General features: G+C 41.4%; 1 protein-coding gene across 1 annotated transcript; it reads left to right on the plus strand.

Annotated features, from left to right (window-relative positions):
- Positions 1–765: 765 nt before the first annotated feature.
- LOC137282772 (kelch repeat and BTB domain-containing protein 8-like) lies at positions 766–13,347 on the plus strand. The gene is made up of 6 exons (XM_067814561.1): positions 766–1,795; positions 3,372–3,564; positions 4,015–4,212; positions 8,317–8,417; positions 10,703–10,840; positions 11,373–13,347. Exons 1-6 carry the CDS (start codon positions 766–768, stop codon positions 11,564–11,566), a joined length of 1,854 nt encoding a protein of 617 aa, XP_067670662.1. The 3' UTR covers positions 11,567–13,347.
- The last annotated feature ends 11,061 nt before the right edge of the window (positions 13,348–24,408 follow it).

Genomic DNA, 24,408 nt, shown 5'->3' on the forward strand with positions numbered 1-24,408 from the left:
CTGGGAAATGAATATAAAGAATTATTCACAAATACAATGTTGTAGGTTAGTGATTGATGCACAATATGGAATGTCCGGGTTGTGTAGCTGTGACTGTGACTATGTCACAACTGGTGGGATCTATTATTGTGAAGGCGTGCGCCTTTGTCAAGTGATTGTCAGCATGTCCAAACAGTCGCTGTTTGACATCTCAGTGTTGAGAAATCATCAGCAATGTCCTAACTTTCTTTAGACAGTTAGCTGCAGATGGTTGAATATTTCCTATTCAGGCTATTCAGACAGTGAACAGCATTGAATCGAATTCTGAACGTAACTGACTTTATGTTGTACAGTTAGTAAACCAAACTTGATAGCTTATCACTCTAAAAACAATTCAGTTAAAACATGAAATGATATAATCTGTTTTTTCGAAGAGTTGTTTTCCAGAACAAGTTCTGTAACGATTCCCTGCATGCATGTTTCGCTGGAATGCAACAAAAACAACATTCCTTGCTCCTCTATTGAATGAAGTTAACTCGACCAGCCGTTTGTCCCATTTGACCTCCTGGCTCATGCATATGTAGGGTAGCTCAGGTCAAGCTGGACAACCAGTAGTTAGACATAGCCTGCAGAATGTTCATAATTTTCAGTTCAGTGTTTTAAAGTGTTTTAGACTTGCTTCTTATTGCAGGTGTTGTTCTCCCATGTTTCACTTGTGAATTTCACCTATGTATGTTACCTGTATGTTTCATGTGTGATTCCCCTTGCAGCTGATGAGAGGCGAAGATGGATCACAGCGCTGCCAGTATCCCTGAGTCTGTTATCTCCCAGACCAGTGAGGTATGTTCCAGTGTTGGGGAAGATCGCTTTGTAGATTCGGATCGAGCAACAAGTCTTTTGATAGGCTTCTCCAAACTCTACAAGAACAAGGAGTTTGTAGATGTGATTCTGTGTGTGGGAACGCAAGAGTTTCCGTGCCACAAAAACGTCCTTGCCGTCTCCAGCCCCTTCTTCATGGCCATGTTCTCCAACAACATGGCCGAAAGTCATCAAGAGAAGATAACTTTGAAGGACATGGAGTGCCAGACGCTAGCCCTTGTGTTGGACTATATCTACACTGGACAGGTTGTGTTGACAGAGGAATCTGTTCAGAATCTGCTCTCTGCATCCAATCTATTTCAGTTGATATCTTTACGTGATGGGTGTGCAGAGTTCATGATGAATCATGTGACAGTTACAAACTGTATCGGGGTGTATTTTTTTGCCAAATGTCACGAATGTGGTGTCCTTGCAATGAAAGCCAAAGAAATAATTAATAACAAATTTTCCACGCTGTGCAAACAACAGGAGTTTCTGTCACTCCCTGCAGACAAACTTGTAGAAATCATCAGTGATGATGACATTAATGTGACAACAGAGGAGACGGTGTATGAAGCATGTATGGAGTGGTTACAGCACGACACAGATAGTCGGCTCATACACTTAGTCGACATAATGACCTGTGTTCGATTTGCAAATATTAGCTCGTACTACTTCTGTGATCGAATCGATACATGTTCATTGTTGTTGGAGAGAGAGGAGCTTCGTAAGACGCTAGACATGATTAGGTATTATCACATGTTGAAAAATCGGCAACAAGAAATGGACTTGAGTTTGATGCCGCGTCGAGGAATGGCGTATGAGAGAGGTGTGATGATCATTGCAAACCCATATACCGAAGACGCTCTCAAGAAATACAACAGTATGGAACTACTGATGCCTAAGACAGGGGAGGTAATCCATATCTGCAAACTGCCACAGAGTCTATATACACCAGGTAAGCAATATGTAACCATGGTAACAACAATGCTCAATACTGTAACACTTTGAACTTTTATTGAAGATACGTACTTAAATTTTGATGTGTAACAGTGGATTGGAAGATCATGTCAAGTTCTGACAACATTGCAATGCCTTCAGACTTAACTTTTGTTATATACCTATTTCTTTGTCTCCAAGTTCCACTATACATTGTCGTAGGGTTCAGTACGTCTTAGTCCTTGCAAGTGGGCAGTGTGTTTGACATTCATGGAAAAACCTGGGATGCATTTCTGTGGCATTTCTGCCTAATTATACCAACTGCTGCTCACAGAAATTTAGTTTACGTTCTGTGGACAGCATCCAAGAGATACAGGTGGGGGCCTAAGTAAATATAATGCAACAGAAATCGTTCACCACAGTCATGCAAAAGACTATTTAGTCATGGAAAAATGTCCCTGAGCGATGAGGTCAGTCAATGAAAGTGTGTTTCTAAAAAGTCTTTCATTTGGTATCTTTCGGTTTCAGTTTTTTTTCATGATTGTGAAAATAATTACAGGTTATTGAAACAGTTCATTAGCATACAAATTAAAGGTCACATGCAACCCTAAAATCAAACATGATTGAATCACAGCTATCATATTGGTGATTGTGAAAAAACAAACAAAATTATAAGCGTATAATCGCAAATCAATAGTGCAATATTTTGTACTTGGGTTTACCTCCCTCGAAACGAAGCAGCCGCGATACTGAACCCAGTCAGAGCCGGTGGTTATGCACTCAAGTGTAATGAAGCTTTTTCATTGCATGTGGTCAGTATTTGAAGTTGTGTATTGCACATTGTCTTTAGCAGACAGGCAGACATATAGGTGTCAGTGAACCAGACATTTAGTTTTCTCTGTGACAGAGTCTGCATATCACAATTAACATGTTTTATGTGACTCTTAGATTATTTACTTGTTTGTGTACACAACCAAGATTAGACTATTGCTTACAACCTCATTCTCCAGGCAAGCGTACTGTTTCAAGCTCCACAGACCTCCCTGTGCATGCGTTATGACCCCAGCGGAGCACAGCTGTTGAAACAACTTTTTTTACCAGCACTGGGGGAAAATTAGTGAATTGTTTGAACTCTAATTTCACAACGTTTCATCAGGTTATTTATTGCAACTTTATAGGTTGAATTGGCATTTTTGATGATTTGTTTCAGTAAGTGCATACCGAAAGGTATCAGAATCTGCAAAGTTGTGTTTTAGGTTGACTGTGACATGTAAGTAAATACAATTAGCTAAAAACTTCCAGCACCCAAATCTGAAAGAGCCCACTTAACATTAACCTAGCCGGGTAAATGGACCCTATTATCATCATTATCGAGTACTGGGTCTCCATCAGTGTTCACCTCTGCATGGTTGCCTAGGGATTTCAGGGAACAGATTTTTAAAATAAACCAGCATGCGTAGGGTGAGGCTTCAAAATTGTTTTTTTAATTCACAGTTCACTTTATCTACAGAGTGAGCATGTTGAGTTGATTTTCTAAACGTGCTAAACATACATCTTTGTTTAGTAAATAGCTCATAAAGTTACCATGGTTACAGGATGTGCTATATCGGGAGACAATCAGATCTTCTTGGCAGGCGGGGCTATCAGGAAGATCAACTACCGAGGATCGATCACCACAGAGGGCGTATCGAACAACCTGTATATGTTCGACCAGATAGAGGGAGCATGGCAGACCAAAGCCAAGATGCACATGTCTCGTTCACAGTTCTCTCTCACCGTTGTTGATGGGTGAGTTATATAAACCTTATACACCTTATATAAACCTTGTCACTGGACAAGTGATGTTCAGTTTTATGTAGTGTAGAATTTCCGGCACCGCTGAACTTCCAGGGTTCATTTCCTCATTGATGAGGTCAGTTGTTTTGTTCTCATATGTGGCTGGATAGCAAGGTAAACAAACGCTGTTTGATGTAAGTTTTCAGGAAATGTTTGTTTTTTATGTATTGACTCTACAGAAGTGATCTCTTTAACCTTGCTAACACAACAAGCAGAAAGGAAATGTCTTTTTTTATTAGTTTTACTTTCTACATTGAATTAAATGTTGTATGACCTTTGAATTTAAGAAGGTTACAATTTGGGGAAGAGTTCATGATTTTGAACAGAAAAATTGTTTCTGTCCCAATTTCGCGTGCTAGGTTTGCTTTGTTTGAAAAGCAGAGTTGTGGATCAATGTTTCAGATTTGCGTTTGCGGTTGGAGGGCAGGATGGTACAGAGATACTGAGCAGCGTGGAGCGTTACGACCCCCACACCAACACGTGGATGTTGGTGGCACCGCTTCCTCAACCTTTGCGCTTCACCACGTCACTCAGCTACCGTGGCAAGCTGTATGTGTTCGGTGGAGAAAACACTTCTGAGATCAGTAGCAGTGCCTACAGGTAGCAATTCATACATGGTGGTGTCTCAAGTTTCTGATTGTAATGGACTATTTCACTGATCGGTTTACATACATAATGATGAGGATCTTCTGTCTTTGTTCATAAACGCTAATGTTATGTCGGATTAGAATGACATGGATGACTTGATGTAACCTCTTGAGTTGCTTGATGGAAGCAACAACGATGTTGATGGAAGCCACGACTAGGTCGATTGAAGCCATGACTAGGTTGACATGACTAGGTTGTCATGACTGGGTTGATGGAAGCCACGGCTAGGTTGACATGACTAGGTTGACACGACTAGTTTGGCATGACTAGGTTGACACGACTAGGTTGGCATGACTAGGTTGGTGGAAGCCACGACTAGGTTGACATGACTAGGTTGTCACGACTGGGTTGATGGAAGCCACGGCTAGGTTGACATGACTAGGTTGACACGACTAGGTTGGCATGACTAGGTTGACACGACTAGGTTGGCATGACTAGGTTGGTGGAAGCCACGACTATGTCGATTGAAGCCACGCCTATTTTGACATGACTAGGTTGTCATGACTGGGTTGATGGAAGCCACGGCTAGGTTGACATGACTAGGTTGACACGACTAGGTTGGCATGACTAGGTTGACACGACTAGGTTGGCATGACTAGGTTGGTGGAAGCCACGACTAGGTTGACATGACTAGGTTGTCACGACTGGGTTGATGGAAGCCACGACTAGGTTGACATGACTAGGTTGATGGAAGCCACGACTAGGTTGACATGACTAGGTTGATGGAAGCCACGACTAGGTTGACATGACTAGGTTGGTGGAATCCACGACTAGGTTGACATGACTAGGTTGGTGGAATCCACAACTAGGTTGACATGACTAGGTTGGTGGAAGCCACGACTAGGTTGACATGACTAGGTTGTCACGACTAGGTTGATGGAAGCCACGACTAGGTTGATGGAAGCCACGACTAGGTTGACATGACTAGGTTGATGGAAGCCACGACTAGGTTGACATGACTAGGTTGACACGACTAGGTTGACATGAGTAGGTTGTCACGACTAGGTTGACATGACTAGGTTGATGGAAGCCACGACTAGGTTGACATGACTAGGTTGTCACGACTAGGTTGATGGAAGCCACGACTAGGTTGACATGACTAGGTTGATGGAAGCCACGACTAGGTTGACATGACTAGGTTGGTGGAAGCCACGACTAGGTTGACATGACTAGGTTGTCACGACTAGGTTGATGGAAGCCACGACTAGGTTGACATGACTAGGTTGATGGAAGCCACGACTAGGTTGGCATGACTAGGTTGGTGGAAGCCACGACTAGGTTGACACGACTAGGTTGATGGAAGCCACGACTAGGTTGACATGACTAGGTTGATTGAAGCCACGACTAGGTTGACATGACTAGGTTGATGGAAGCCACGACTAGGTTGACATGACTAGGTTGACACGACTAGGTTGACATGATTAGGTTGATGGAAGCCACGACTAGGTTGACATGACTAGGTTGGTGGAAGCCACGACTAGGTTGGCATGACTAGGTTGTCACGACTGGGTTGATGGAAGCCACGACTAGGTTGACATGACTAGGTTGATTGAAGCCACGACTAGGTTGACATGACTAGGTTGGTGGAAGCCATGACTAGGTTGGCATGACTAGGTTGTCACGACTGGGTTGATGGAAGCCACGACTAGGTTGACATGACTAGGTTGACACGACTAGGTTGATGGAAGCCACGACTAGGTTGGCATGACTAGGTTGATGGAAGCCACGACTAGGTTGACATGACTAGGTTGGTGGAAGCCACGACTAGGTTGACACGACTAGGTTGACACGACTAGGTTGACATGACTAGGTTGATGGAAGCCACGACTAGGTTGACATGACTAGGTTGGTGGAAGCCACGACTAGGTTGACATGACTAGGTTGACATGACTAGGTTGGCATGACTAGGTTGATGGAAGCCACGACTAGGTTGACATGACTAGGTTGGTGGAAGCCACGACTAGGTTGGCATGACTAGGTTGTCACGACTGGGTTGATGGAAGCCACGACTAGGTTGACATGACTAGGTTGACACGACTAGGTTGATGGAAGCCACGACTAGGTTGGCATGACTAGGTTGATGGAAGCCACGACTAGGTTGACATGACTAGGTTGGTGGAAGCCACGACTAGGTTGACACGACTAGGTTGACACGACTAGGTTGACATGACTAGGTTGATGGAAGCCACGACTAGGTTGACATGACTAGGTTGGTGGAAGCCACGACTAGGTTGACATGACTAGGTTGACATGACTAGGTTGGCATGACTAGGTTGATGGAAGCCACGACTAGGTTGACATGACTAGGTTGGCACGACTAGGTTGATGGAAGCCACGACTTGGTTGATGGAAGCCACGACTAGGTTGGCATGACTAGGTTGATGGAAGCCACGACTAGGTTGACATGACTAGGTTGATGGAAGCCACGACTAGGTTGACATGACTAGGTTGGCACGACTAGGTTGATGGAAGCCACGACTTGGTTGATGGAAGCCACGACTAGGTTGGTATGACTAGGTTGATGGAAGCCACGACTAGGTTGACACGACTAGGTTGATGGAAGCCACGACTAGGTTGGCACGACTAGGTTGATGGAAGCCACGACTAGGTTGGCACGACTAGGTTGACACGACTAGGTTGGCGGAAGCCACGACTAGGTTGACATGACTAGGTTGATGGAAGCCACGACTAGGTTGGCACGACTAGGTTGACATGACTAGGTTGATGGAAGCCACGACTAGGTTGACATGACTAGGTTGATGGAAGCCACGACTAGGTTGGCATGACTAGGTTGACACGACTAGGTTGATGGAAGCCACGACTAGGTTGACATGACTAGGTTGACACGACTAGGTTGATGGAAGCCACGACTAGGTTGACATGACTAGGTTGGTGGAAGCCACGACTAGGTTGACATGACTAGGTTGTCACGACTGGGTTGTCACGACTGGGTTGATGGAAGCCACGACTAGGTTGACATGACTAGGTTGGTGGAAGCCACGACTAGGTTGACATGACTAGGTTGTCACGACTGGGTTGATGGAAGCCACGACTAGGTTGACATGACTAGGTTGGTGGAAGCCACGACTAGGTTGACATGACTAGGTTGGTGGAAGCCACGACTAGGTTGACATGACTAGGTTGACACGACTAGGTTGATGGAAGCCACGACTAGGTTGGCATGACTAGGTTGATGGAAGCCACGACTAGGTTGATGAAAGCTACGATTAGGTTGATCTTGTTCTCAGAACTACCTGAACATCCATATGAAACATTGTCTCTCTTTTACTAATGAAACATGATATTAATTTTAGCATCATATTCTTGTAGATTGTTGTTCACTCTAATGTTTTTTTTTGTTTGTTTTTTTTTTAGGCATGGCCATGATCGTGATGACCACTTGTGTATTGTAATCAAAACCCAACAATCACATGTCACATACAGATGATGCTGTTGATTAAAAGCATGTAAAGAACTTTTACACACAGAAAGCTCTAATTAAATAAGATTTGTGCTATTCTGTTGCTGTGTATAACTGCCAAAATACGGACACAGTGGAGATCAAACTTACCCATCACTCTTTCACTATACTTATAGGAACTGACTAAATTTTTATGTAACTTATTTTCTCCTTGAAACAAGTAAGTTTAAGGTGTGTGCCATGTATTCTGTCCGATCTCCGATCTTGTTGGTTGAGGCCATTAGTGGTTGTGAGCCATATACATTGACTGTCCTCCTTTCATATATGATCCACTCATGAAGATCCTGGTTAGAATTGATCTTTATAAACCTGTGCTTGTTGTAAGAGGCGAGTAACGGGTTCAGGTAGTCAGGTTTGCTTAGCTTGTTAAAACGTGTCATCTGTTCCCACTTGTGTACATTGATAGTCATGGTGTTGATGCTCACAGATTTGTCTGATCCTGACTTGATTATTTCCAGACTGCTGCCATATAGCTGGAATATTATAGTGCTCACTCACTCACTCACTCACTCAGAATCTGGCAGAGGACTTTTGGTTAGAGTTACCTCCCAACAACTTTGTTTTCCTGTTTCCAGATATGATCCTGCAGACGACTTGTGGGTAGAGTTACCTCCCATGAAGAAGCCCCGTGTGCTGGCTGGCAGTGTTGTGTACAAGGAGAAGATATATGTCATTGGTGAGGGAGTGGCTGTTGTTGATGGCTTGTACATGTTATGTGTTTATGTTGCTAGTGCATGTTGATAGCTAAAGACAAGTGGATGCTGAGAGTTTGTGGGGCATTGTTGCTAGTTCATGTTTGGAGCTGAAGTTGTTTATCCTCTGCCAACATTCATTGGATTCTGTTCCTATTTGGTACCTGGATTCATCATAGTAACAGACAGGTCTCAGTCAGATTTGGTGACCTTCACCTTCATTTCAAGGTCACAAGGGGAACTTTAACCTTTTACGCTTGTCAGTGAGATCTCTCAAGAACCATTCAATGGATTTTCTTCATATTTAAGCCCAAGCTTATTCTAGATAAGGCACAGGGCCCAGTCAATTTTGGTGACCTTCACATACTTTTCAGGGTCATGGTGACACTTTGAAGATTTCAGCATGTTAAGCTGCATATTAAACTTGTCAGGGAGATACCTCAAACACCGTTCTGTGTAATGCGGGGGAATATAGTTAACGCCTCGTCTGTCCGTCCGTTCGTAATCATTTTGTTTCCAGAGAATAACTCAGAAACCGTTCAATATTTTTAGATCAAACTTGATAGATATAGTAATCTCAGCCAATGGTTGTGCCTTTTGCTATTTACAGATTTTTGGCATTTATATTTTTTTGTTTTTCCATGGAACATTTTTGTGTTAGTCTTAAGGCGGGGTGGGCTTCGTTTCCGGAGCAGAATTCAAAAAGCGTACCATGTTTTTCTGCAAAACTCGGTAGATATATCAATCTGAACCTATAGTGGTGCCTTTGGTTTTTGTGATTTATTATTTTCTTGGTTTCCATGGAAATGTTTCAGACACAGTGATAGTCTCAAAATTGAGAGGTGTGTTTCGTTTCGGGAGCAGAACTCAAAAACTTCTTAGTATCTGTCAGTGTTACTTGGTAGATATGTGTGGCAGACCCCAAAGTGGTGCCTTTTGCTATTTGCAGGTTTTTATGATTTATTATTTTCTCTGTTTCTATTTAAATGTTTTGGACTTAGTCTCAAAATGGAGGGATGGGCTTCGTTTACGGAGCATAACTCAAAAACCATTCAATATTTTTGTGCAAAACTTGGTAGATATATCAATCAGAACCTAAAGTGGTGCCTTTTGCTCTATACAGTTTTTTTGTGATTTATTATTTTCTCGTTTTCCATGGAAATGTTTCGGACATAGTCTCAAAAGTGAGAGGTGTGTTTCGTTTCCGGAGCAAAACTCAAACACTTCTTAATATCTGTCTGTGTTACTTGGTAGATATGTGTGGCAGACCCCAAAGTGGTGCCTTTTGCTATTTGCAGGTTTTTATGATGTATTATTTTCTCGGTTCCATGAACACGTTGCTGACTTCATTTCCAGAGCACAACTCGAAAACCATTTCATATCTTTCAAAAGATCTTGGCAGATATTTGAGACAGATCTTGAAATGGTGACTTTTTTTTATTACAGATATATGTCATTTATATTTTTCATGAATTCCATGGAGACAATTCAGACTTGGTCTAAAAACAAAATAAGTAACTGTCAGATGATTTGTCCTTTCAAATATGTAGGGGCTGGGGGAATATATCATCTTCTGATGACTCTTCTTGAATTCACTTTCAACATCAAGCTTCATCTAGGGAAGGTGCAGGGCCCAGTAGATTTTGGTGACCTTCACATAAAGTTCCACGTCACGGAGACACTTTGATTAATTAGGCATATTCACTTGTATGTTAAGCTTGTCAACACGATGTCTCAAGAACTGGGCCCTTATTCTCGAAATGTTCGTAGCCCTAAGAATTCTTAACTTTGATAGTAGCCAATGTGTTAAGAATGGGCTTATGAAGTTAGTAGGGCTACGAACCTTTCTACAATCGCTAACCTGGTCACTAGATTTCCTTAATTGTCACCAAGCTTCATCTTGGGATGGCACATTTAACTTCATCTTAAACTACTACCTTCATTTTCATTACGTTTTAAGTTTGATTTGATAATTGCGGTATGGGATAGTCCCCATAGTGACAGTGCTTGTTTTTAATGTTTGTCACTTTGTGAGTTGTTGATGTTTACATTCAGTAGACAGCACGTTTAAGAATTTAGTGACAATGTTGAAAGTTAATGTGGATTGCTTGGTGTTGATAGTAAGGGTTGAGAGTCTGTGAGCTGATATTGAAATTTCAATAACTTGTCAAGCTTTAGAACCTGTTCTTTGATGTTATGTTTAAAGCTGGTGTTAAAAGTTCTGGTGTTGAGAGTTGTGTTGATGTTAAAGTGTGGTTCCTCTCGTCAGGTGGCAACTCTTGTATCAGCGACAAGTGGCGGAAGGAGTACCTGCCAGAACACTGCGTTAGCTCAGTGGAGATCTTGGACCCAGCTGATGAGACATGGAGCAGAGGACCGGAGCTTCCTAATGCCCTATGTGGAGCTGGTGAGCACTGAACAGACAAGTCTGTTTCCTTAATGTTTATGACGGGACACGTAGCAGCCAGTCATTGTGGTAGAGATAATGTCTGAGGAGAGTTGTCTATTTTAGGCATGCCAGGATCTTATTTTGGGTTTGAATCCCAGACCAACTTTTGGTTTCCTGGCACCACAAAAGTCAACATAAAGCATGTCCAAAGCAGCATAAAACACAGCTCACTGCCTCACTACCTTACTAATTCACTCACTCACTAATTAAGAAATACAACAGTGAACCTGGATTGTCAGGCAGATGTTCCAAAATATTTTTGCTGTGGGATGATAAATACTTACCATGGTTAAGATGCTCATTAGAGTCTTGGGCTTATTTCCCAAACTTAGTTCAGTATATGTCTTAGGCTGTCAGATTGCTCAAAATATTGTTAAGAGTAGCACTTGCTGGATCCCTCCCTCCCTCACTATTATTAGTATTGATAGTTTCCTGTCCCCAACTGTCTAGGTAGAGTTCTGTCACACTCTTCCCCATTCCTGCCCTGCAGGTATCGTGAAGTACAGCAACACCATCCTGATTGTGGGGGGTGAGGACGACAAGAGCTGGATGGCAGGGCTGTGTTGGCTGAAGGAGGACCGAGGCAAGGAGTCCTGGGTGGAGGGGCAGGAGCTCCCCACCGTCATGAGCACCTTCGGCTGCGTTGTTGCAAACATTCCCCACGAAGTTCTCAAGCAGCAATGACACATCATCATGCACACTCCAGCACCAGGAAGACGTGCAGTCAGTAGATTCTGAACATGTAGCAGGCTCTGTGCAGACAAGATGCTTTAAAAACTGCTGACACAGCACATTTCAAACAGACACAATGAAACTGTAAATGCAGGCACAATGAATGGGCAAATTTTGTACCAGCAGTGCTTGTGATAAAGACATCAGTGTTTTAGTGGTGCTGCAGTGACACAGAGTTGACAAGGACATTCATAATGGAGTTCAAATCCTGGAGTAGACGTGGTTTATAAACAAAGTGCGCCATGACAAACCTATAAGATGATGGAGTTGCAAACATGACATGATCACAACTGACATTAAGGTGACAAACATACTACAGACTGCAACTCACTTGGTGAAACTGTAAGACTGAGACTTGTGATGCCAACAAGTGATGTCCCGAAGTGACGACGCCCTTGAGACGAGCACAGACAAGCATGTTTTTCATGTATGGCTTCAGTGCTTTATGTTTAACTAGTTTAGTTTCAAACTCAAGTAATGAAAGTTCCAGTGAAAAGATTTCCATATGGTGATGAGAAAGGTCTTGAGGACGGTGGATGGGTGCAGTGCAATTCACATATTTTGTGACCCTGTGAAAACAGCAATATCAGTGCATCCTCAGAAGTCAGAATAATTGTCCAAATGTTGAAATTATTACAGGCAGTGTATACTTTTGGAGGTGTGGTACCAAAGACATTGCCAAAGTCAGTGTCAGAGTGAGTGTCACTGCCCTATTCCTTGCACTGGTCCATCACATGAACCGTTCATCTTATGACAAGCGGGCATGCCAGGATATGCATGGATACAGTCCCATACCAGTCTGTCATTGTCATCAATATTTGGGTACAAAGGTGACTTTTTTTCTGCGACACCTCATAAGTCTTCATCTGGAATCTACTATCATAGTTGACAGCGTCTAACATCTACTGCATTACCGTTACTATGGCTACAGCTTCAGTACCTAAAGACAAGACCAGCTTCAAGGCCATTGATGAGTGGTAAGGTCAGAGAGTATTTCTGTATGTCTGTATTGCTGTGCTGTTATTAGCCTGAGATCTGATGTCATACTTCATTGTTGGTTATCTGTAGTGTGAAAGTGTAAACCTCAGACACCAAGGGAGATAAGTCATGTTTTGCTAATGTTTTACAAGGGTACAGTGAGGTGATTTTGTGTCTGCACATTGTGTTATATGGAAAGGCTGGCTACCAACCACTGTGATTGCGTATCACAGACAGTATTATTGATCATGTTTATGCAGATCACAGAATGTGGTCCTGTATTTTGCTTCATGCCAAGTTGTTTGTTTTCAGCTGTACATATGTATCCAGTGTCTTTCAGTATATTGTTTGGTAATATTATACATATCACTTGTACACACGGCTTAATAGCCAGTTGATGATAAAAACTAGATTCTGCATCTAGTCAATGTTTACTAGGCATTTCACAATGGCTGAGTATTGCATTGACTTCTAATTTCCTCATGTTCCTGATGTCAGCACCCATGTCTACAAGACTTCATCAATGCCAGAAAAACCTTATCATGTTTGCTCACAAGTAGTGTTCAGGGCTTGCTTTGTAAATTCACCTCTAACTCATTACTCATCTTCATTCAGTTAGGTGGGCGGTGGGATAGCCTGATGGTTGATATTTTTGCTTGTCACGCCGAAGACCCAGGTTAGATTCCCCTTGCAGTGGTAATCCCATTTCTGGTGCCTCCTGCCATGACACTGGGTGAATATTGCTAAATGTGACGTAAAACCATGCTCAATCCATGTATTTTTGAGATATTTTTTGTTTTTGTTTTATATTTGACAAATCAGATATTTCTGAATTATGAATCTCATTGTACATATGAAACGCTTGGATTGTTTGGATATTGTTTGAATGATTGAATTGTGTTGTTTGGTGAACGACTGACTGACCAAATCTTTGAAATGTTTAAGTGCTAATTCCATATCAATTTGTTTTTTTGTTTTGTATTTCCAGTAGTCAGTTATGCCAGCTAGGAAGCATCTTTGTAAAAATTCAAATATTTAAAAACCTAAGAATTCTTGTGATAGACCTCATGCTGCCAGGTAAAGAATTTGGGTTCCTCGTATGTATATTGGTATAGAGGCAGTCTCAGGTGTCCCAGCATCCAGTGATGTTGCTGCCCTGACTGAGAGAGAGAGTCGTGGCATGTTGTCTGTTCATCTATCTGTCTGCCAGTAATCACACAGTGGCCAAATTGAAAATGTCACTGATATATTTCAGTTTTTGCAACTTTAAGCAGCTCATATGCAAAATACATGATGACCTATGTCTTACTTTTTGCTTCCTCTCCCCAAAAACATTGAGATATAACAGCTTGTCTACTGTCAGATTCCTACACAATGGAAACTCCCTCTACAGATCAATGGTGGACTGCTGCCTCTTGTGGATTTGATCATACTGTATGTTATTCTTCCTTTCAGTCTCATGATGGAATGTGAACCTAATCTGAATGTTCTGTTTTCAGAGAGATATCAGAAACTGCTGAGTATTTCTGGATGTTTTCTCTTTCTTCTTGTTACTGTTGGTTGTGGAGGACGCTAGTGACAAGCATGCTTCCGTGATGACCTATCTATAGCTGATAACTTGTTCAGCAGTTTTAGCCTCTTACCAATTACACGATGCAGGATGTGGACATATAAATGGATATTATATACTGTACACAGTGCAAAAACAGTGGTAAATAATTTGTTTTGTCCAAGTTTACAGTTTTGGTCAATAAAACATTAGGAACATATTTTTGGAGCAGGGAAAATGAACTTTGATATATTTCGTATTCTTGAAAAAATATGATAGGTGGGTCCAATAAAATTGGTCTGGCAAGGAGGTGTATTGATAGAAATGTAGTCAGATATACATACATGTAGGTTCAAAACAAAAGCTGTGTTTGCTTTTCTAAAGATGAACATATTTTCCAATAGAAAAATTAAAATAATTAGTATGTAAAAAGAGGTGAAGACTTAATTCTGGAGAGCTTGTCTTTTCTTTGAGCTCATTTAGAACAAGATTTAACAGTAGAAACATGGCAGTATGAAAAGAGGTGATGCTTCATTCTTGTGAGCTTAACCTTTCTTTGGGCTTGTTATAGACGAAACAAATGGGTTTGCTCTTGTACGCAATGTTACTTCCTTTCCTCATCATGATTATGCATTTATACCACAGTGTTCACTGATTCTAGTTTTCCTTCACATTATTCATGTTGGTTGCTTGTTCTCATCGTTGTTGGTTCAAGCTATACCATGATTGAAATATTTCCTACTTCACAGTATAAAACACCACTGAGAAATGCTCCCCAAAGATACAGAATAAATGGTATTCAGAAAATAAGGTATCAGAGATTATGTATTTGTGGATGAAATAAACTAGCTTTACCTCTAGTTGCCAGAAACATAACAAATACTTGTGTAATGAAGCATGTCAAACATGGAAACATTTGAATAATGAATTCATGTCAAGGTCATAAGTTGTCTTTGCAAGAATAACAGAAACCCCTACACTTCCAAAAAACCCTAAATACGAGGATACTGTTCAAATACCAGTTAAGCAAACGATAAACTCATGAAAAATGTGACACTATTTCAGGCCATCTCTTGTAAAATGTGACACTATTTCAGGCCAACTCTTGTGTTCCTAGCCTGGAAATAACTGAACATTTATGGCTTAATTTAACCAGTTTATGTATATTGTGTAACTGTAATATGTATATATATGTATATGGTGCCTACTACATAATTTGTGACTACACATTATACCTATGAAATTTGTAAACTTATAAAATTATCTTCATTGCTTCAGCGCAGCAAAGCACATGGCCAAACCATTAGTCCCACCTTTGGAGTTACCTCCCTTGCCCCCATGTGCATAAAAAACATGGATTGCAATCCAAAACAATTAAATCTTTCAGTTACAGGGCTTATTCAGAACAAAACTGCTCACCTCACCAAACTCCATCACACCCACCTCTAGGACATGTGTCAGTTTGAGAGTGATGACGTCATTCTGGAGAGGTTAACCTTTCTCTGGGCTCATTCAGAACAAAATTGTTCACCTGACCAATCTCCATCACACCCACCTCTAGGACATGTGTCAGTTTGAGAGTGATGACGTCATTCTGGAGAGGTTAACCTTTCTCTGGGCTCATTCAGAACAAAATTGTTCACCTTACCAATCTCCATCACACCCACCTCTAGGACATGTGTCAGTTTGAGAGTGATGACGTCATTCTGGAGAGGTTAACCTTTCTCTGGGCTCATTCAGAACAAAATTGTTCACCTTACCAATCTCCATCACACCCACCTCTAGGACATGTAACAGTTTGAGAGTGATGACGTCATTCTGGAGAGGTTAACCTTTCTCTGGGCTCATTCAGAACAAAATTGTTCACCTTACCAATCTCCATCACACCCACCTCTAGGACATGTGTCAGTTTGAGAGTGATGACGTCATTCTGGAGAGTTTAACCTTTCTCTGGGCTCATTCAGAACAAAATTGTTCACCTCACCAAACTCCATCACACCCACCTCTAGGACATGTGTCAGTTTGAGAGTGATGACGTCATTCTGGAGAGGTTAACCTTTCTCTGGGCTCATTCAGAACAAAATTGTTCACCTCACCAAACTCCATCACACCCACCTCTAGGACATGTGTCAGTTTGAGAGTGATGACGTCATTCTGGAGAGTTTAACCTTTCTCTGGGCTCATTCAGAACAAAAATTGTTCACCTTACCAATCTCCATCACACCCACCTCTAGGACATGTGTCAGTTTGAGAGTGAGGGCTTAATTCTGTTGAGCTTGTCTTGTTTTTTGGCCACATTTTGAACAAGACTTTTCATTTTGCCAATCTCCATCAGTCCCATCTCCAGGACATGTGTCAGTTTGAGAGTGAGGGCTTAATTCTGTTGAGCTTGTCTTGTTTTTTGGCCACATTTTGAACAAGACTTTTCATTTTGCCAATCTCCATCAGTCCCATCTCCAGGACAAACTGCACCATGCCCAGCTCCTGGTATTGTCGGATTGAGAGGTGTTACGGTGAAGAATTTGCCGTGACAAAAGGAGTAAGAAATCCCCTGAGAAACAGCAAAATAAAGCATTGACAAATCTAAAATATTCAGTAATATGTATTGACCAGAGAGCAAGATACAAAGATTCACAATAGAGGTTTCTAGCACAATGATGCTGATTTAAATCTAAAGTAATGGGTCATAAATATACCAAAGTCTTGGTTTGAGAGTGAGAAACAGTTATACTGAATGTAACATTGTGATGTTGGATATATGTTGACAATCAGACGAGGTACATTGACGAAGAATATTCCAGTTGATGTCAGGTCCAGTAAATCCATGCATAAGTGTGTATGTGTGTGTGTCAGTACAACAACCAGCCTTACATATACACAGTCACTGATTCTTGGGCATTACAGCGAAGTATGGAACCTTCGCAAACGGCCTCATTAAACAATAGTCAAAACACGCCAACAGGAGGCAACAATGTGCTTTTGGACACATGTTACTTCCCTTTACATCCAGTTTACTGGATCAGCTTTAACCATGCAGGCTGGCCAAGCCTCATTAGTGAAAAAGAGTCCTCATAAAATAACATCTTGAGACGTACCAATAGGATGCACTAACATATTATCTGTATAAAGATCCTCCAAATTGTCAGTGTCAAGTGCTGTTACTTTCATGAGAGGTGTTGCCATGAATTGGGAGTTTTCACCCATTTTACATTGGCATGTACTTCTGTCACTGTTCTGAGGGATGACCACCCAGAATCTGCTCAGCAAACACAATATTGAATAACCCAGTTCCCTGTTAGTTTCAGACAGGAGATTGGCTTGAAGCTTCTAATTGTCCGTCCTCTCATGTGGGTTTCAGGTGATCCTGGATTTATTGATGAATAACAGTGCTCTCTGTTCCTGTACTTACCTGATAAGCTGTCAGTTTTGTGATATTTCACTCAGTCCCAGCTTGAACTGAATATTTTTTATTCGTACTTATCCGCTCATTAAACTTCTCTTGTTCCCCCTCAAACTGCCAAGTGATATTGGTGATTCCTTGTGTCCCTGTTGACCCGTTAACTCCATGGACTTAAAGAGATAAGAAATGACGTACTGAATTTCATATTCATATTAACTAAAGAATACATATATTCTAGAAAGGTAGCAAACATTCTAACTTCTCTCACTGGTTTGAAACCAATATGGAATTACAATTACCAATTGTATAAATTCAATGCATATTCCCAGTGCAAATATGACTCTTTTGTGACATTCTGGTCGTCTTGCCATAATCTATGTACACAATAATAGTTTTGTAAATTTGGTTTGTTTCTAATTGTGTATACACAGATATGCTGACTTGTCAGTGCTGTACCCAGAATGAAAAGAAATAAAGTGTTTAGAAAAAAAAGAATAAAAACTAAGCACAATACATCAGGTTATAATTTAGAAAATGTAGCAGATACGGACCAAAGCAATGGTGTACAGACTTATAATTATTTACAGACATATTTATCTGAAAAAGAAATTGGTGTATTATTTATTGACCTGTTTGCGCAAGAGTAGCAATGTTGTATTTTTTCTAGTACTCACATATTGAGAAATAAAAAGTGTATAGTTCCGATGTTGAAAAATTGTCTGGAGCCCTGATGAGAAAAATGCATGAATTTTGGTCTTTCTCACCTTTGCATCCAGGAGAGACGGTCAGTTCTTCATGTAGAGGTATTGTACTGACAGTCACTGCCACAGGCTCTATCAAGAAAACAAATCCATGAAGTTCTGCATTTCCAATATTATATGAAAAGTATGGAACTTATATTATGTTCTGTTAAAACAATGTTTACAAGTCTGAAATTTTGGGTGCATATACATTAGGCAGGTTAACAGTTGCCTGGTGAACACTAGGCAGGTTAACAGTTGCCAGGTAAGCACTAGGCAGGCTAACAGAAGGCAGGTGAATTTAGACAGGGTAACATTTGCCTGGTGAACACTAGACAGGGTAACATTTGCCTGGTGAGCACTAGGTAGGTTAACAGTTGCCAGGTAAACACTAGGTAGGTTAACAGTTGCCAGGTAAACACTAGACAGGTTAACAGTTGCCGGGGAAACACTAGACAGGTTAACAGTTGCCTGGTGAACACTGGGCAGGGTAACAAAAGGCATGTGAACACTAGACAGGGTAACAGTAGCCTGGTGGACACTGGGCAGGGTAACAGAAGGCAGGTGAACACTAGGCAGGTTTACAGAAAGGCAGGTGAACACTAGACAGGGTAACAGAAGGCAGGTAAACACTAGGCAGGGTAACAGATGGCAGTTGAACACTAGACAGGGTAACAGAAGGCAGTTGAACACTAGTCAGGGTAACGGAAGGCAGGTAAACACTAGGTAGGTTAACACTTGCCAGGTGAACACTAGGCAGGTTAATAGTTGCCTGGTGAACACTGGGCAGGATAACAGAAGGCAGGTGACCACTAGACAGGGTAACAGAAGGCAGGTAAACACTAGGCAGGCCTCTCCATAACAGCTTAGGTTTGAAGTATGGGTTTAGGTACATACTCAATAGCATCAGGGTTGTCATGCATTCATGTTAACACAATTAACATCAAACTCAGCTAGCCTTCTTTTGCCTTAATGCACTCTGTATTCTCTCTTTTTCCTTACTTACATTCCTCTCTTGAATACTTGCTCTATATATTTCCTGTTCAGCATTAATTTCAGCTGCAAATGCTATGTTTTCAGCTTCACGCATTACATTATTGATTTGCCTATTTTCACATTGTCTACAATTGAGTTCATCAAGCTCATTATTTTTTCCATAGGATGTAAGTACCTCTGCTTGCTTATCAGATACACGACTCAACACACTTGAGGCCCTACTAATGTTTGAAGAAATATGTGACCGGGCATCACCAACATCAAGAATAAGATTGTTCACCTTGCTAAACTCACAGAGTCCCATCTCCAGGACGTGTGTCAGTTTGAAAATGATAACTTTATTCTGGATAGCTTGTCCTTTGTTTCCTTTTGTAGAGAAATTGATTTCACCTTGCCAAACTCCACCACACCCACCTTTATGACATGTGTCAGTTTGAGAGACATAACTTCACTCTGAGACCCTCTCCTCCTCCTCTACGAAGATTGTTCACCTTTCCTAACTCCACCACACCCGTCTCCAGGACATGTGAGTTCCAGTGTGATGACATCATTCTGAAATCATGCCCTTTCTTCAGCCACATTGAGAAGAATGATTGTTCACCTTGCCAAACTTGCTCAGTCCCAACTCCAGGACAAACTTCAAGACGCCTGTCTCCAGAACCTATTGGCTTGGAAGTGATGACATCATTCTGGTGAACTTGTCCTTTTTTAGACTTAAGAACAGTTTTGTTCATTTTGCTGAACTCCCCAACACCCACCTCTAGAACAGGTGTCAGTTTGAGAGTAATGACTTTATTCTGAATAGCTTGTCCTTTGTTTGCCTTTGTACAGAACAGGATTGTTCATCTTTCCAAACTCCACTACACCCTCCTCCAGGACAGGTGTCAGTTTCGAAATGATGACTTCATTCTGAAGACCGTGTTCTTTGTTTGCCTTTATTTAGTACCTTGCTGAACTCCACCACACCCACCTCCAGGACATGTCAGTTTGAGATTGATGACTTCATTCTGAAGTCCTTGTTCTTTCTTTGTCTTTTTTTAGAACCAGATTGTTCACCTTGCTGAACTCCACTACACCCACCTCCAGGACAGGTGTCAGTTCGAGAATGATGACTTCATTCTGGATTGCTTGTCCTTTCTTCTCTTCATACACAACAAGATTCTTCTCCTTTCCAAATGCACACAGTCCCATCTCCAGGGCATGTCTCAGTTTGAGCATGATGACTTCATTGTGGAAAACTTGTCCTCTGTTTGGCCAGATTCAGAACAGGATTGTTCACCCTGCCAATCTCACTGAGTCCTTTCTCCAGGATGTGTCACGTTTGAGAGTAATGACTTCATTCTAAGATCATGCCTTTTCTTGAGCCACATTCACAAGAATGATTGTTCACCTTGCCAAACTTACTCAGTCCCAACTCCAGGACAAACTTCAAGACGCCTGTCTCCAGAACCTATTAGCTTGGAAGTGATGACGTCATTCTGGTGAGCTTGTCATTTGTGTGGACTTAAGAACAATATTGTTGATCTTGCTGAACTCCCCAACACCCACCTCTAGGACAGGTGTCAGTTTGAGAGTAATGACATTATTCTGAATAGCTTGTCCTTTGTTTGCCTTTGTACAGAACAGGATTGTTCATCTTTCCAAACTCCACTACACCCACCAACAGGACAGGTGTCAGTTTGGAAATGATGATTTCATTCTGAAGACCTTGTTCTTTGTTTGCCTTTATTTAGAAGCAGACTGTTCACCTTGCAGAACTCCACTACACCCACCTTTAGGACAGGTGTCAGTTTGAGAGTGATGACTTCATTTTGAAGGGCTTGTTCTTTCTTTGCTTTTATTTAGTACCTTGCTGAACTCCACCAGGTCTGGTTCGCTCCTACAAGCACCTATTATATTTTGCCCCCCATACACCACCTACACAATTATGTGCTTATGATATTGTTACACAATGAATACCAAAGCTACATAACACTACACGAGAAGCAAATGTCTGTTCAAAACATATTTATAATTGTTCAAACATACACTGAACTACAAAAGAAACGTCGTACATGTATGTATTGCAAACTGTTTTATTTATGTGGAAACATATTTCCTATTTAAGGTTGAAATTGAAGGAACTGTTTTGTCCTGTTGATTAACAAGTACTCCAGAAACAAGTCTGACAACACATGGTGCCACATGCTGAGGTCATGTCCTTGACATTCAGGGTTGAAGTCAGTAGCGTGTGTGGCCACCATTTGCGTTGATAACTGCCATGCAACGCCTATACATGGAGTGTATCAAGTGGTTGATGAAGGCCATGGGGATAGCATTCCACACTCTGAGAAAACCTGCCGTGGGTTCTGCAGCAGTTGTCGGCCTTAGTCGAAGGTCATTCATCCTTCTCTGAATTTCATCCCATAGGTGCTCAATTGGGTTTAGATCTGGACTTACAGCAGGTCAGGGCAATGTGCTGATGTTGTGCTGTTGGAAGAAGTCCCTCATTATCCTGGCTGTGTGAGCACGTGCATTATCCTCTTGAAACACGTGGTTTGGATGACGGGCGAAATGTGGCACAACGTGCGGTCTTAACACTTGATCCATGTACGGACAGCAGTCACTCCATTTCCTCGACCTGGACCAATATTCTGCAAGACCTGGGGTCCAAGTTTGTGGTTCAGTCCAATGCCACCCCAAACCATGATGCTTGGTCCTCCCCACGAGTCCCTCTCCATAAGACATGCATCAATGTACCGTTCACCCCTCCTTCTCCAAACTCTAGCTCTGCCATCTGCCACGGATATGCAGTAACGACTCTCGTCTGAAAAGATGACAGTCCCCCACTGCTGATAGCGCCAGTTCCGATGTTGTTGGGCCCACAGACGACGTTCCCGACGATGTTGAACTGTCAGGACAGGACCCTGAGCAGGACGTCGACAGGCCAGGTTGAAAGTTCTCAGCCGACGACGAACTGTTGCTGCAGAAATGGGTCTGTTGTGGGTTCAAACAGTCGCTCGAGCCGATTCTGTCGCTGTGCGGAAGCGATCCTGCAAGTGCTCCCGATGAAGATGACGATCTTGACGTGCTGTTGTTACCCTGGGATGGCAACTGCGCTGACGATCGTTAGTGTTGTTGATTGCATTGTACCGCTCCAGCAGTCTCTCGACTGTCCGAACACTACAGTTGAAGTCGTTGGCAATGACCCGTGGACGTTGACCAGCGTGAAGACGTCCGATGGCTTGTTCCCTCTGATTTCGAGTCAAACGTGGCATGGTGACAGTGATCAGGAATCGAATGACAGGATGATGGTTTGGGGTCCTTTTTATACCCACTAGACCAGGGATTTGCACGTGCATCATGCTTTTCAGAAAGTTGCGTTCGAGAGCATTACCATGTTCACGGAAAGGGTATGAGTTTGAATCCTACTCAGAAATCTCATTTCTTTAAAATGATGTGTTATGAATGGTCAATGTCATATTTGTAATGTTACAATAGCATAAACTGTGAGTCAACCTATCAAATTCCACATCAGGTGTGAGTAAAATGACTTTGAAAAGTGCGACGTTTCTTTTGTAGTTCAGTATATATTTGTTAATCCAAAAGATTTTTTAATTATTGGAATTGTTCCACTCTTTCCCATGTTAATCTGTTCTTGTCTGTCCATCTTGTATAATGAATGTAAATAATACTATGTAAATACTATGAAGAGGGTGCTCTATGTTGTAGAACTTGTACCCAGTCCTGTTCTCATGAATCAATTATGTTTAAAAAAAACTAGCAGAACATTCTTACAAAACACTGTCTTATTTGCATTTATGATTACGTTTGATTTTTTATTTATCTACCAGCTGTGGATTGCAAGAGGCCAAAAAAATATCATAATAGAATTTTCAAAATGAAATTACTTACTTTGAAACTTTTTTTATAATAAGTAATTGTCATTACCATACATGTGCATAAGAATTTATCAACTAAATATATGAAATTTGAAATTATATTGTATATGGGCTTTCAGTCTATACATGTTATTGCTATACAAAGCAATTAAACATATCTTAAGTAATATCTTCCATTACCTGTAATTTTCCAACTGAGTTTGAGTTTAAATTATTTGAGAAACAGAAAATTTGACTATTAAAAAAACTCAGACTCAGTTTAAGATTTGTCTAATAACTAAATTTGTTTCAAGAAATTGTACACTGTTCTTCTTATTGATACAATATGAAATAACAATAACTGAGGCAAAAGCATGCTTCTACCATGTAGTAAAACAGTTCTGGAACTTTCGAGGATTTTCTGGGTTTTGCACATTAAGCTGCCATGACACCTGTATGACTCCATTTTCATAGAGGTAGGAGTCAAATTTGACAAGTTGGTTTCCTGTGACAGGTATCATTAGTCACTTTCAGTCTTCTCAAAACACTTGATACTTCAAGGAAGGGTTGCTGTTTTACTCTCTTCGCTGTTTCAGTTTCAGCCAGTTGTGGTGGATTGACTGGTGTCTGCCTCAGTTTGATGTTGAGACGATCGTGAGAGCTGTTCATGTAGCTAATGTTTACCTACAACGGAGGGTGATTAAATGGGGAAGCTCCTTGAAGGGCCATACAATATTTCATAATTCAGGGATATATAACTGATTGTATGGCTTTGTTGACATTCTGTACAGTTGACCATCATATAAGTGAGCTACAGTGCTGGGTCAGTGTCCAGTCCAGACATGACTGATATGATGAAACACATTCATCAAACATTTGCTCCAAAATAAGTGGTGTCAGTGCTCTGGAGTCAGTATGGTTTTACAACACTTTCAGCAATATATGACCCATGAAGATCCGGGTTAGAATAGGTCTTCATCAACCCAAGCTTTCCACAAAACTATGCTTGTTGTAAGAGGCGATTAATGGGATCTGGTGGTCAGGCTCACTTGATTTGGAACAGACTAATGCTCTTGCTGTTGATCACTGAATTGTCTTGTCCATACTTGATTATATACAGATTGCTGCCATATATATGAATAAACGTTATGGATGTCAACTTCTTCCTTATTGTTTTCACGTTTCTGGGCTATTCCTTGCCCCTTCATCATCCACCTGACGAAGGGGCAAGGAATAGCCCAGAAACGTTGTGAAAACAATAAAGAAGTTGA

Source organism: Haliotis asinina, chromosome 4, assembly GCF_037392515.1.
Source record: "Haliotis asinina isolate JCU_RB_2024 chromosome 4, JCU_Hal_asi_v2, whole genome shotgun sequence".
Lineage (NCBI taxonomy): Eukaryota > Metazoa > Mollusca > Gastropoda > Lepetellida > Haliotidae > Haliotis > Haliotis asinina.

Excerpts from the sequence above, each read along its gene's own strand:
- LOC137282772 (XM_067814561.1), top strand. The coding sequence starts at position 766 with ATGGATCACAGCGCTGCCAGTATCCCTGAGTCTGTTATCTCCCAGACC. Across the intron at positions 4,213-8,316 it reads ATCAGTAGCAGTGCCTACAG|ATATGATCCTGCAGACGACT; the intron begins GTAGCAATTCAT and ends TCCTGTTTCCAG. Across the intron at positions 8,418-10,702 it reads GGAGAAGATATATGTCATTG|GTGGCAACTCTTGTATCAGC; the intron begins GTGAGGGAGTGG and ends TCCTCTCGTCAG.